The sequence below is a fragment of the Fringilla coelebs genome, assembly GCF_963513975.1.
Source record: "Fringilla coelebs genome assembly, chromosome: 6".
Lineage (NCBI taxonomy): Eukaryota > Metazoa > Chordata > Aves > Passeriformes > Fringillidae > Fringilla > Fringilla coelebs.
In genome coordinates, this window is record NC_140034.1 from 15802077 (window position 1) to 15816726 (window position 14650).

General features: G+C 37.3%; 1 protein-coding gene across 2 annotated transcripts in view; it reads right to left on the reverse strand.

Annotated features, from left to right (window-relative positions):
- The window catches only part of UNC79 (unc-79 homolog, NALCN channel complex subunit), a gene marked incomplete at both ends in the record, with an annotated part of 106478 nt that overhangs the window by 86977 nt on the left and 4851 nt on the right, over nt 1–14650 (reverse strand). For both annotated transcript variants that reach the window (XM_084208555.1, XM_084208554.1), the window contains 5 exons: nt 186–241; nt 1531–1623; nt 4390–4560; nt 7990–8294; nt 13798–13918. In XM_084208555.1, the coding sequence (XP_084064681.1) occupies nt 186–241; nt 1531–1623; nt 4390–4560; nt 7990–8294; nt 13798–13918 (746 nt within the window). The remainder of the gene's footprint in view (nt 1–185; nt 242–1530; nt 1624–4389; nt 4561–7989; nt 8295–13797; nt 13919–14650) is intronic.

Genomic DNA, 14650 nt, shown 5'->3' on the forward strand with positions numbered 1-14650 from the left:
CATGGAACTGCCTCTGTAAACTAAAAATTAGAGGGACCTTCCTCTCCATAATCCAGAGGGAGGACTGGATATAAAGATCATTTACAACTTCTTGGCATACAGTCAGTTCAATTTTCAAGCCATCTGGTTTTTATTACTACCCAAGCACAGTCATTTCCACAAAGTATATATGATCATAAACTTACTTTCCATACTTCTTGCTTATATTTCATGAGACATTCCAATAATTGGCAGTGATACACTGAGAGAGAAAAGACAGTATAGACTTAACATGGACATGGAAACTCAGGCTACAGAAGTTGCATAATCAGCTGATTTGCTTTGCTTTGTCCATCCAAGACTCTATGCCTCATTCAAATATTTTTTATTTTAAAGGGCTTGCTAAAGAATCAATGCCCTGAGAGTCATCACAAAATATATGAAACTGAATATTAGTAGCTTCTTTCTGACAAGAAATGCAGGAAGATGATTACCATGAGGGTACAGCTTTTTGCACAGCAATGGAGATCTTTTTCAAACACATCCAGTTGAAAAATACCTGCTGATTCACTAAAACTTTGTCCCTCTGTCACAGTGTAAACAGGTATCCTGTCGTTCATCTTGAGGCAGTAATGGAAGTCACATGTAACAATATATATTATTCCCACATATACAAAAGGCTATAGGAGCCACTCTGTATCAAACAAACATGAGAGCCAAGTGAACTACTTTACATGTCTGACTTCCCAAAAACCACAGGGCAACGTTTTCTCTGACAGTTTGAACACAGAATTCACAAAAAAACAAAGACAGAACATTTAATGAAAAAAACTGACTTCTGCAAGCAGCTTTTAAGAATGGTGTTCTGCTTTTATTTACCCGTGTGAACCAAGTAAGGATGATGTGACACTCCTCACACAATGCAGTGTGGGGTTCCTCCACACATACACCATCTACCCAGCCACATGAGACAGGAGATAGTTGACAGCTGACGATCATGCAATGTAACAGCTCACTGGGGTTAAATTTGGTTATGTTGTTTCAATTTGGTTATATGATCCCAATGGTTAAACAGGGACTGCCTCACTTTTGTTTAGATGCTCCTAATTACATTTAACTTCATTATAGTTCCATTAAGCCTGCAGCCAGCATTATCTGTCTTCTTTAGAAAAATAGTACCAGTTGTGAATTCAGTGATATTGGAATCATAGTACAAGACAGTACTATGAATTTCTGTAGTCAAGGTAAGTAGTATTTCTCTCTAACACTGACATTATATATATCAGCACTTTATTCTGATGTCAAACGTGTGTAGATCAGGGTCTCCAATCCTGGTCCAAATCCTATTTCTCCATCACAAATCTACATAAGGATTATTTCCAGCATGATGTTCAGAAATCTCAGTTTTGACTAAAATAAATAATTTTTCATCCTGTGCTGGAAAATGACACATTTTTTTCCCATGATGAAAACTTTTCTGTTTGCACTTGACAATACTTCCTGACTGATAGTTTCAGAATGAATGATACCATGTTGCACGTTTACACATACCTGGGTTTGATGTGTACTGCATTGCAATCATCAGCATTGATGATGCAGACAGATTGACATGTGCTGGAACACCTTCTCGTTTTGAAGATCCCACTTAAAAGAAAGGAAAAAATAAATAAATTTTCCATTGTAATAGGAAAATCAGGTGAGAAAAGCATGTAACTGATTCCAGCTCATGCAGATAGAATTCGTAAGGTGCCATGTCAAGAAAACAAAACAAAAAAAAAAAGTGGAAGAGAAAGATGGCTAGGTATTGATCCACAGAGCACACACCTGGTTTTCCAGATCAGTGTGACTTCATCCCTAAAACTGCATCAACCAGTTGCCTTCTCAGGCCCTCTCCTTCAGAACCCACAGACTGGTCAAAATAACATCACCTGTACAACCAAGGGCACCTAGGCCTTGGATTGTAGGAAGGGTGAAGAGGAACTGGAGGGTGAAATGGCAAACCTGCTGTTGAAGTGTGCTGAGGAAGGGTTGGGGCTGGTGATAGCTGCTGGTGCAGGGCAAAGATTACTCCTCAGGGAGCATCTGCTGAGAGCTCAAGTTATAGCTGCAGACCAGAAACATCAGTCCCATGGTTATGTGAACTGGGCTGAGATAATGATGAACAGCAACATTGAGTATCTTTTACCTCACACAGGAAGTGGCTGGAGTTCCTCCTGGAACCATGAAGTGGTTACTATTAAATGGTATATTTGGAAAAACCCTGCAGAACTTTTACATGGCAACATGGCTTTGAAGGCAAGCTCCTACACAGAGATGTCACAAGTATCTTTCCACCCTCACAGCACTTCCCCAAGCCTGGATGCCAGGACCCAAATACCAAGCATTTGGGATAGAAGCACAGAACTGTAGCTACCAGCTCAGCGAGCTGTTTTCATCCCTCCCATCTGGCTCTCCAACTGCTTAGACAATCTCTTGCATCCTCCCTTTTGGATTGAATCAGAACTAAAGGCTAAGGGAAGGAAAGGTTCTACACTTGCCTTGCAAAGGAGCATATAATTCCCAGCAGGGAAAGACAAGGAGACTAATTAAAAGAACACTCAAATAGAAATGAAGGAGAGAAGAGAAAATGGAGAATTTCTCCCTTTCTGTTCTCCACAAAACCCAATATTACTATGGATCTCTTCACTGCACTTAATTCATTTATTTTTTTAAGGTTACCCACACAAATAAGTGCCCCCGAATTATTACAGAAAGGTGTATTTTTATGGATTTAAAGTGAAAAATATTTGGCAGCTCTAACTGGGCAATTAAATATAGCCATCAGCAAAAAAGTAGGACACAGTACTAGATTAGTAAATTTAAAAAGCAGCAGACTGGTTTCATACAGAAATCTCACCAAAACAGATAGAGAAGAAAGCCAGCATGACAAATGCAAATGCAAGGATGCAATCTCTATCAGGGGCAGTTGGGGAACAGCATCTATTTAAGTAAACCAAGGATTTGACTCAACCAGTTATTCTGAGGTATAGTTCTACAGATCTGACGACAGACAGGGTAAGTCACCACCCTCAACTGTTCTTTAACAGGTTACAGCAGTGGGAAAAGGAGTTGTTTAATGCAAAATTCTGTTCTTAACACAAAGAGGACCTATTGCACATTCATATAAGATATATCTTAGCATTTTTGATTTGCACACTGTCATTAAATGCGTCAAAGTTAATAGAGAAAACCTCATTAGGATGTACTAAAAATGAATATTTTACATGAGAAAACAGGTCCAGGAGAGTTAGGGGACTCTTCCAAGACTGGTCAGAAAATACACATGATAAATTGGTATTAAATATTAATCTCAAAACACTGGACTATACTTCTTTCAGCATCTTCTGCATGCTTAAATGACATTACTCTTGATCTCTGCACAGAAGTTGCTCATGTTTTTCCACAAAGATCAGGAATATAGAGGTAAGGAAGAGACATTCTCACAAAATCACAGAATGGTTGATGTTAAAAGGGACCTCTGGAAACCATCTTGGCCAATCCCTCTGCTCAAAGCCAACTAGAGCAGATATCCAGGGCAATTTGTGTTTTGAGCATCTGCTAGGATGGAGAATCTGCAACTGCTCTGGAAAACTGTTTCACCATTTGGTCACACACAGTAAAAGGCTTGCTGGTTAAAACTGACCTAATATTGACCCTAATGATTCTCTCTGCAGAAAATGGTTACATTTCTCATTACTGCTAAAATCCTATCAAGCTTTTTGTCAGGTACATGGACAAGCATTCAGAACACGCCTCAAGATCCACACTGACAAGGACCATGACATTAAGTAATCATGTGATACCTTCACAGAGGGCAAGTAAAAAGAAAGAAGAGGAAAAAAGACAGGGACCATCAGATTCAGTCCTAACTGCTGTGGGAGACATTATAGGCACAGCCATTTAGTATAGAACTTAGAGAGAAAGTGACAAGAATACAGAGAAGGAGAAAATCAGAAATTCACCACAACATCATCACATTGAGAAAAATCATACTTGTACATCCAGATATAGTCCAGATGCAAAAATTATGCATGTTGCTATTGCATCTATTATTTCAGGAGCAGTTTGCCCATTGATTCTGTATTCACAACTCCCACTGCTGGCACTGAAAGTACTATGAGTCTGAAAACAGTGATTTCTTAAATACACATCACACTTTAAAGGAAGGAAGAATTCACATCAAAACACAGTGCAATAAATAAATAAAAATTATAGAGCTATTTCCCTTTGAAAATAGTCACATGAAATTATTTTATGTTTGTAAGGAGATTGATGTTCCATTACAATGCTATGACAGACCAAATTTTGAGTGGTACAGTCTGATACTGTTACGTGCCAAGAGAGAACAATACTAGAATGAGTTCTACTTACATATAGCCATAGGCAGAAAAGATGTGCTGAGATACTCTATAATATCCTTGTGCAGAAATGGAGGAAAGGTAGCTAATGTTGAAATCATTGTATAGGGTAAAGTACTCAAAATATCATCACTGAGAAAAGGAAGTAAGCATGTAGTAGTGTAAAAAATTGATTGGCCAAGATCTGTTGAATAAAATGAAAGAAATATAGAATCATTACAATGAAATATAATTATGACTATGTAGTTTCTATATACAAAACTAAAATAATTAATTATATTTGAATTCCAGCTTTCTCCTCAAAGTAATTTGGAAAGATAATCACTGTAGACAAGTGAGTTCACCCTCAATTTTTAAGTCTCTCCTAAACAGAGGGAAACAGCTGTTGAACACTACTCCAAAGAGTCTGAAGGGAATATGAAAGCTACAGCCTATAAAATACTCAGTTAAAATCAGTGTTGATATTAATAATATGGTGATTAACATACAATGGCTTGAATTTAAGCAGAGATGTTACTAGAATCAGAATTTGAAATGCACATTGTATCGAAGGCCAGATTTTGCAAAAATCATTCTTGTCTTTATCAGTCATAATAAAATAAGAACTTTATCTTAATTACCCTCAAGAGTTCTGCAAAGTACCTCACATATATTGACTACAGGAAGTGTCACTGTATTTTTCAAACAACATGTGATTAAACTACAGATTTTGATTTCCAGGGGAACCACTGAGGCTAAAAGTGGCCAGAGCTTAAAAGGATAGGAATATTTATCAAGATTTTCTATACTTATTATAATAAATCATACTGCAACTCTTTGGAAAGGATACTTAATAACTGTGCAACATTTTAAGATCCAAAGAGAAGGCACAGTTTACTGTGTATCTGGGCACTGTGGAATAATCTTTATACTCTCTCCCAAATGAGAAAGTGAGCTGGTGCCCATAACCCTCTGTCAGAGGTTAGAGCACTCAGTGAAACCTGAGTATGAACCTGTACGATGATCCAAAGACATCAGGAGGCCTTCCTCCTGCACTTGTTAATTATTCCCCAGCCCCAAGTTCGTGCACAGGCCTCCAGTCTCACATGTACAACTGGTGGGACTTCAAACTGTCTCTGTAAAGCACAGAGATCCGTAGCTGTAACCATCTTGGGTCATAGCAAGAATTAAAACTGGCAGCCCATTTCAGCGGTTCTGGCCAGCCTTCTATGCAAGAGTCTGACGAGACCCTCCGTGCTACAGAGTGCTCCTCCTGCACAACATATCCACCAGCTAAATTCACTCTTTTATGACCTGACTGGGCCAAAGCTCAGGATTGCCTTGCGCAGCAGTTGTACTTACCCAAACAACACGGACTGTTCTGGTAAAAAAAAATATATTTCTTTTAATCAATTACTAAGCTGAGGAAGAAATAAACAACAAGTTGTACTGCAAAATTTGATTCTCCGCACACAAAACCATACAGGACAGCAAGCCATCTCCCCCTGCCCCAGGCATGAGTCAATCAAATTATTCCTGGCACATATTTATCTAAAATGTTCTTAAAAACCTGCAAGACACTCCTCACTCCTTCTCCTGTCAATTCATCCTAACACCTAATCATCCTTATCATATAAAAATCTTTTCCATTAAAAAAATTTTCCATCACTGCTATTTAAGTGTGTAACTTCTTACCCTGATCAACTATAACCATAAATAGATTGGTTTAGTTTATTTCTCCTCACAGCAACCTTTACATATTTTCATACGATAATCACATCTCCCTTCCATTTTTCTCTAAGCTACATAAACCAAATGTTTTCTGGTTTTCCCTCACTGCTCACATTTCCTAGACCTCAAATCATTCTTGGTTTTTTTCCTGGACTCTTCACAAATAGTACATGTTCTTCTTCAAGCTAGATGGACAAATCTGAAAATTTTACTCCAGCTGAAGCTTTACTAAGGCTGTTAGAATAAGAAACATAATGCTTTGGGTGCCTCATACATAAAAAAAAATGTTTACACATTGCTAGAATAGTATTTATATGTTAGTGACTTTTGGTCTTCTCTCATCTACTGTTAACTCCCAGAGCTCTCTGCAGTACAGCTTCCAAGCTAGTATTGCCTCTATTTCCTTTAACTTCTCTCTTAAGCAGAGTATTTTACATTTCTCCTGTGGAGACACTTCAAAACAGAATGCGACTTGCCACAATTATTTGAATCACATATCTCTCACACAAAGCACATGCTAGCAACCATCCTGATAACACTTGTAAATCCAAATTCTATCACCTAAGTAAAAAAATTTACAATAAAAATATTTAGTAAAAATTAAAATATTTAGTAACACTAGACCCAGCACAGAGTCCTGTCAGATTTCCCACTGTTATAATCTTCCAGCTGCCAAGCCACTGGTAATTACTCCTACAGTGTTTTCCTTACTCAAGTGGGGATCATGTCCCAGGATTGCCTATTAGGATGTAAAATGACACAGCAACAAAAATGTGACTAGGGACAGGAAAACCACTCAAGGTGAGCCACTATGCTGCCATTAAAAAAAAAAAAAAAAAAAAGAAAAAGTTCACCCAATGTTATTTGTTCTTTACAGGCCTCCATTGATTATTAATCATCACCATGTTATCTATTTAGGAAAAGTTTTTTTGATAATTAACTCCATCATTTCTAAGGAGTTAAGTCAACAAGTCTGTATCTTGCTATAGGCCCTGCTTTTGCAAGATCATATCATTTCCTAGTGCAGCAGTCTTGGGTTCAAGCATACTGCTGCCAGCTCAAAGGGAATTCAGCACTTAACAAAAACAAATTTCCTTCTGAACAATTTCAGCAGCATTATCAGATAGACAACCATCTTCCCATAGTGAAGTATGTAACTAATACATCATGATACCACAGTGGAAATTAATATTGGCTAATACATAGGGAGAATACTGGGCTACTGAATCCCAGTAGGGAAAGGCTAACAGGTTAACAAGCCAGACAGATGCAGAGCAGAACTTAAGGAAAACAATACAAATACAACACAGTCACAAAAACCTCTTGTAGCTGATTTAAAACATGAGACAATATTGTTTTTCTCTCAGTCAGACAGAGATGCTGCTACCTATTTTACACAGGAGTATTTTAAAGCCATCTCAAAGCACAATTACTATGTTTTTTTCTTCAAATAGATGCATGCTATATTCTGTGTAGAGATGGACCTTCACCAGAACACTCAATCTGTGTATTTCTTATAGGCCAGATACACATTTGCAAGCTCTTTGTGCATTTTTAAGACACCCACCCCAAAAAGACAGACTGAAGTTATCCCAGCAGATTCAAGTTAAAAATCTGGGTATTTTTACACCCATCTGTGCAATTTTTGTTACATACAATTGTATTTCAGTTACATACCACCAGCACATCACTAAAAATCAGACAACCTCAGAATTCAAACCCAAATCCACATTATGCAAAAAAACATCCTTTATTTGAGAAAGTCAAACAGAACACTTGGATATAAATGCATCCCAGAAGATTTGAAATCCAGATCCAGGTCAGTTTAGGCCCATCTCTTCTACTGGATATATGCACCACTCATGGATTTCACAGCACTGGAATCATTCAAGGGCCTGCTTACCATGTTGCCCATGTTGTAGCAAGGGAACTAGATCCAGTAGTGTCACCAGTGTCACGTAAAGTCCTTGATAGTCCAAAGATGGGTAGTCTGATAACTGAGCATCACGACTTTGCTGGCCACGTTCAGATGGAGCATCTCGCAGGACGCTGTAAAGGAGGGAGCGAGTAACAGTAGGGTTGATGGAACTGACCTGTGGTCTTAGAGATGGGGTGAGTGGGAATGGCACAGGAAAAAGACACATGGTCATGGGCACTGTCAAATTGGAGGCATCTTGATTCTCCTTCTTCCCTGTGCGGGACAAAATGCTGTTGGGGGGACAAAGAAAAAAAAGAGACAACAAAGACACAAAGAACAGCACATTACATTGAAATGACACTATAAAACAAATAATAAAAGACCAGATACATCCCACATAAGATGCAATCACTACCAAAACCAGCATGTCTACAAATCTAGCAACCATTTACTTCCATGCTTCAAGGTAAGAGAATTAAAAATTGTCTAGGAAAATTTCATTGCATCTCATGTGTTATCTGGTTCATAAGGAGCAAAAATATAAAAATGCATGTTTCAGTGCCCTACCCATGTTTCACAGTTAAGAAAAAGTCTACTAATTAAAAGTGGTTAGCTGTGTCAAAATAGGCTGGTATTTTGCTCTGAGATTCTGAGGATTTTGAGAGATTTATTTTTTTCCCCCCTATAATCTTTTGAGCCAACTGACTGAAAACATGCAAAATATAGGTGTGGCACTTGCAGAAACATGTTTTAGCAAAGAATAAACATGTGTGTTTGTTAAGATAGTCTTAAAAATCACATGTTTATTGCATTAAAATAATGTCCGTATGTATTTTATGATACTGTTTCATGACCACTCACTCAGTATCATTTGAGATAATGAAGTTTAAACAGGCACATGGATTTAGAAATAATATAATATTTCTAAAATGTTAGCTAAACTACATTTGGAAAAGTCATAAAATAATATATAGTAGATGGTCTTTAGCATATGTTTGTGAGCTAATGATAATGGGTGTTTATGTGTGTTTTTAATTTTACCCATGTTTAGGGAGGAAACATTTTGCTTTATGAATACAAACACTCCTTGGGTAAATAGTTACCTTCAAAAATCTAAGGGCTAAGCAAGCAAGACCAATTATGTAACTGCAGATCAGACAGTATGTTACCATACACTCCTGCTGTTACTTACGTTATTATTCAACATAACTCACTATAAACTAAAGGAGAGATAATTTCAAAAAAATAAAAATAATTTAGTGGGAATCAAAATAGAGGCTATACGTCAACCAGCTTGTTATGTAGTTTTAAAAATGTTGCAAACATGGTTGTAAACATGGTAATCTAATTTATTTAAAAAATAAACCCCACTATTTTAAATAGAAATAAATTCTCACTTAAACAATGTTATATTTTAGTTATCTAGCAATTATAGCGTTACTTCATAATCTCCATATGTGCCTATAAAATATAATACATCTTTTAAATATATTAACCCACACACAATGCTTGTTTTTTTCCTTTTTAAAGCACCTTTTTGCACCTCTCAGTCATTGGGATTTCCAAAAGCAGTTGCTGTTGGTTTAACTCTATTCCCACAGTCAGTGCTACACTTATAAAAGACAAGGCAATAGCACAAAGATTTCCACTGACTCATGTAGAGCAGAATTATACCAAGAGAGTGCACTTTGGAAACCTCTCTTCTCTGTAACAGTACAGAAATCCCTACCATATAATCCCCTCAGCAAATCTTACCCCCCAATTAATTCAACCATTTACACAAGCAAGCCAAACTCTTGCTAAGGTGCTTCTAAAGAAGGTGTCATTCATTTGCCATATATTAAAAACACTTTTTCATAAACAATTACTTGCCAAGTGGCTACTATCACATGGCTACTTGGCTACTATTACATCACCCTTGCAGTCAGAGTTGACAGACACAGTCTGTCTTATAAAAATAATTTTTTTTTCTTTTTTTTTAATTGTGCCTCACATATTTGGCAGATGATTTTGGTTTCTGTTACCCAATGTCCAGTAAAAGAAACATGATCATTGTCATGCTTTTATCAGAATGTCACCTAAGATCTAGTATGACTTTAAAAATGAATTATCAGAGTGCTGATTCCTTCTAATTTGCTTGATGTTCATTTGCCATATTTTATAGCTTACGTTTAGAGATATGAAGGTACTACACTATTCCTGTCTACCAACAGATAATACCAATTACCCATCTCTTTACTTGCCAAAACATCACTCCACGTGCACTTATTTCCAGAAAGGATATTAATCCTTTCTTTTTACACTGAGCTACAGGTCATCTCTGGATTAGATGCCAAAGCACACTTTTTATATCTTGATCAGGGCATCCTTTAGTTTAACAGTAATAAGACTAGATCTAAATTCCAGATGGAGCAATTAAAAAACAAATTTTAAAAACCTCAAAATTTTATGTCCAGGCTCTTGCCTGACCTGTATTTTTAAAAGGCAATAAACAGAGGAGCCAAAATTGAAAATCTAGGAGGTCCCTTAGGACCAAGATACACCAGCAATTTGCTTCTGGTTCAATTCAGACCAAGTACTGAGAATTTGGAGCGTCTGCAAATCATAACTCCATACTGAACTTACTCCATACTGAACTTGCTCTGCAATAAGGGGCAAAGCTACCAAGGCTTGTTTCAAGATGTGTATATCTTTGCTGCAAATCTATCCCACAATTACTGCCTTCTTGGACAGGTTTCCTAAAATGCCTACAAGTGAAATTACATCTCACCAAGGCAGCACAACAATGACCATTAATTAGCCACCATGTCATTCATAACTATGCCTCACATAAAGTATTTTACTTAGAAATACATATGGAGAATTTTCTTCAGGAAAGAGTGTAAGAACAAGCTTTTTCTGCAGGATGTTTCTTAAGCCTTAGATCATTCCTCAAATGAGGGAGAAATCACTGAAAATGAGTAGGGCATGAAACAAATTCATGCTGTAATGTAAAGAAATGCTTTTCCCAAAGAGAAAACTAAAGAAGAATTAAATGAATCAATGTGCTATGCATTGTGTATGGTGATTTTATGTGATGTTTGTTATAGAAATAAGGAATTTTTTTTTCAGTCATTCCACATCTGTTCCCCCCACCCCTGAGCATGTAATTTATGGAGGCTGCATACAGAGCAAAGGAGCAAATTAATCTCTTGTGCAATCCATCTTTAGCCAGCAAAATGACACCACATATGAATGTGATTCAAAAGAGTGGGCACGTCCCACTGAAAAGAACGCAGTCAGCGTGTCCCTAACATGGAAAGGTAAACGTGTAATAAACAGTAAAATCTACTTCTGTAAAGCCCAATCATTATGTGGAATTTCTCTGACTATTCCTTCATTATTTCTATGACTATACATGTTTACCAAGAATTGTTTGTCCCTAACAGCACAAGTTCATTGCACATGCTCTGTGTTAAGCCAGAAAGATTATTCTCCACCATGTACTTCTATTACTGATGTTAAACCTTGTACAATGGAGTCTCAGTGTAGGAGGCAGAAAAGAGACTCAGCATGCAAAATATTCAAATAAATTTTTGAACACTCTCTTCAGAAAGGTTCTTAACCAGTCTGTTTAGTTTTAGGGTAAATCTTCCAGAGATCTGCACACAGTGGGTGGGAGTTTCCTTCTTTCCATCTGCCACATTAAATACAGGGTGTGTTGTTTTGCTTTTTTATCCATCTTCTTTCTTAGTATCAGCAAGTGTATAAACTTACACTGGTTCAACCATAGCATTCAGCCTTTGACCCACAGTTCAAAATCCCCAGTTACAGGGCTTTAGAATGCGAATTTGACCTTGCCTGAGTATCAGAACTAAGTCCACTTAAATTTAGATCTTGGCATTAATTTCTCATACCCTTTTAGTTCTGAGGCTAATCAGATCCCAGATCATGAAGGACAAAGCCATTTGTGTATCAGATATGAGTATCACTTCTGCCCCATGGGGTTCAGTATTATCAACAAAAGGATTTTGGTTCAGTCCCATTCTGAACATGAAAACAAATGGAATAAAACAAATGGAGTTGCTCAATTGCGGAATTGCTGCCCTGATTTCTGATCTGCTCTCGTAGTTGCTAAGTACAAAGCTTCTTCAGTAAGCCCAGGAACATCACTGCTCCAGGAGTGTGAAGAATTTATCAACAGGACAGGTCAGCTGTACTTTATACAAGAAGACCACAGAGTAGTAGAAAGATGCTTTCTTTAAGCAGAACATTCTAAATCTATCCTGACCCAGTGAACTTCTGACCAAAAAGAAACATATCTCATTATAGCACTTGGTAGTTACAGCTAAAAGAGGAAATGCTCAGAATCAAGTCCAACTTTCTAGCTTTAACAGCTTAAAGGCTCAAAGTATTTAAGCAAAAGCTGTCTTGTCATAAATAATCTTACTTAAATGCAATTTAAGTGTGTGTTGTACAAATAGTCCGTCATAATAGCCTGATGTGGGAACAGAGACACATTTCAGGAGTAAGTATCTTTTGTGACTCTGAACATTTTTTCCCACTGCTTAATACAATAATAAAATTTAATTTATTAACCTTCAAACAAAAAGTCCTACTGGGTGCTGTAAGACTCCTCAACAGTCTAAATGAGAAGGGAAACAACCAGTTCTGCTCTTGAAATTTTCAAAAGTAAACAGGAGATTTCAAGTTTGCTGTGAGCAGATGTTCTACTAAAAATTATTTCTGTCTATGTCTCTCCTTTTTAACAGGGTCAAGAAAACTTTCATGTATCCCAGGCTCTTTAAATGTAAGAATGAACTGCTCTCATTCTCTCAAGTTTAAATTCTTGCTTCACAACTTGTATACATCATTAGAGTATACGTACAAATATATGGGTAAATTGTAATCTGTTAATGTTTCCTCCTCAAATAAGGCAATTAGCTCTATTTCCAAACTACCCTTTGACAGCAGGTACAATCTTTCCAGGTATAAATCATGAAGCTATGCACAGAAATGCAATTTGAACTGCATTTTTCTGGATGTGAAAACTAGTGCCAGCCAAAACCAGCAGATAAAAATCCCCTGTTCACGGTCAAAAACCATTTTAAAAACAATTTGGAAATATGTATCCACTAGGCAGCACTGTGGAATGTGCATTATTCCTAATAAAGTCTCACATTCTTTTCCTAGTTTTTGGAAGACAAGAATAGTATTTCCTAATCATAAGGTATTCTCTATTCATGTGGTATTTAGCACTATATATTATTACTAAACATTAGACTACGTCAAAAATGTTGGATCAGAACAATCCTGATGTGTTGTTACCATCCAAATCCAGATCTGTACACAAACTTTGTCTGCTCCTGCTGTTCTAAGGGACTGAACCAGAACCCAGAAGTGCTGAACACAGTGAGAAGCCAGTTCTTCTTGCTCCTCTGGCTCCACTCTGGGATTCTGAGGCACCAGGACTGTCAAGGAGGCCATGATTATACACATCTAAAACTCTATAGGTCACAAACTCCTTTCTTCACAAGTTCAGCATGTTTGTGCGTTCAGCTAAGTCTTAGGACCAAGCAAATGCATAATCAACCAAGTTTATTCTAGAATCAGCCACTCAGCAAGGGGGCTTAACTGGGCAAATTGGGCAACAGCCACTGAAGAGATTCGTTCATGCCATGTTTTTCTTAAATTATGCTCTGACTCTTTTTGGCTGACCATGGACCCATTAAATCCGGCAACCAATTCAAAGCCAATTGATATTCCCTACAATTCTTTAGCTCTTTTTCTTCAAGAGCATTAGTCAAAACTTACCTCAATAACGTCTGAGAAAAGTATTTCAGAGTATTTGCAATGTCAGTTCCAGAGGGCACAGGGTATATGTTGTGGAGAACCCGGTTGTGGTACTCTTGAAGGTAACGGATTTTGGAAGCAACTACATAAAAGACAAAAAGACAAACACAAAAACTTTCATTTAGGTTTTTTGCAGACTTGGACAGAGTCATGTCTGTTTCTTCCATTTTCTTTTTTTTTTTTTTTTAATTTAAGTATTAAACTCAAAACCCAGAAAAATCTCTCTGTTCCTTCTGTTCTGACTGAATAAATTGTAAAAGACTGCCAGGGGGAACACATGGAAGTGAATTTCACATCTGTATTAGGCAAACTTAGTGCTAGCAAATAAAAAATTATATATTGCCACTCAGCACTTCTTCCATGTCTCCAAGCATCTCAGTGAATGAGTCATTGGATCACAGGAGGTTCATGTGAGACAGATAAGTATTTCTACAGCCAAAGAAGAGATATAAGCTAAGACAGAAAGACCTTATGTGATTTCCTTTGGGCCATACATTACTTTATGCAATGAACTAAAGATACAAAAAGAGTGAAGTTTCTGCTGTTTATTTGTCTTAGGAAATGTGATCAAGAAGATAAGGGGATTTCAAAGAGCAGTAGCAGGTGCACACCTCCACTGAAACCAATTTTTGTTGTATTACAAGTAACAGTGGGTTTACTTTCTAATAGGAATCCTTGTTCAGGTTCAGGAAAAAAAGTGATTACCCCCCTAGCTGCACTGCCTTACATTGCCTATACAGCACAAGCAGTCTCGTGCAGAGACACCTACACACACACAACTCTCCTTGCTCCACTCAGATTAGCCAACTCTGCT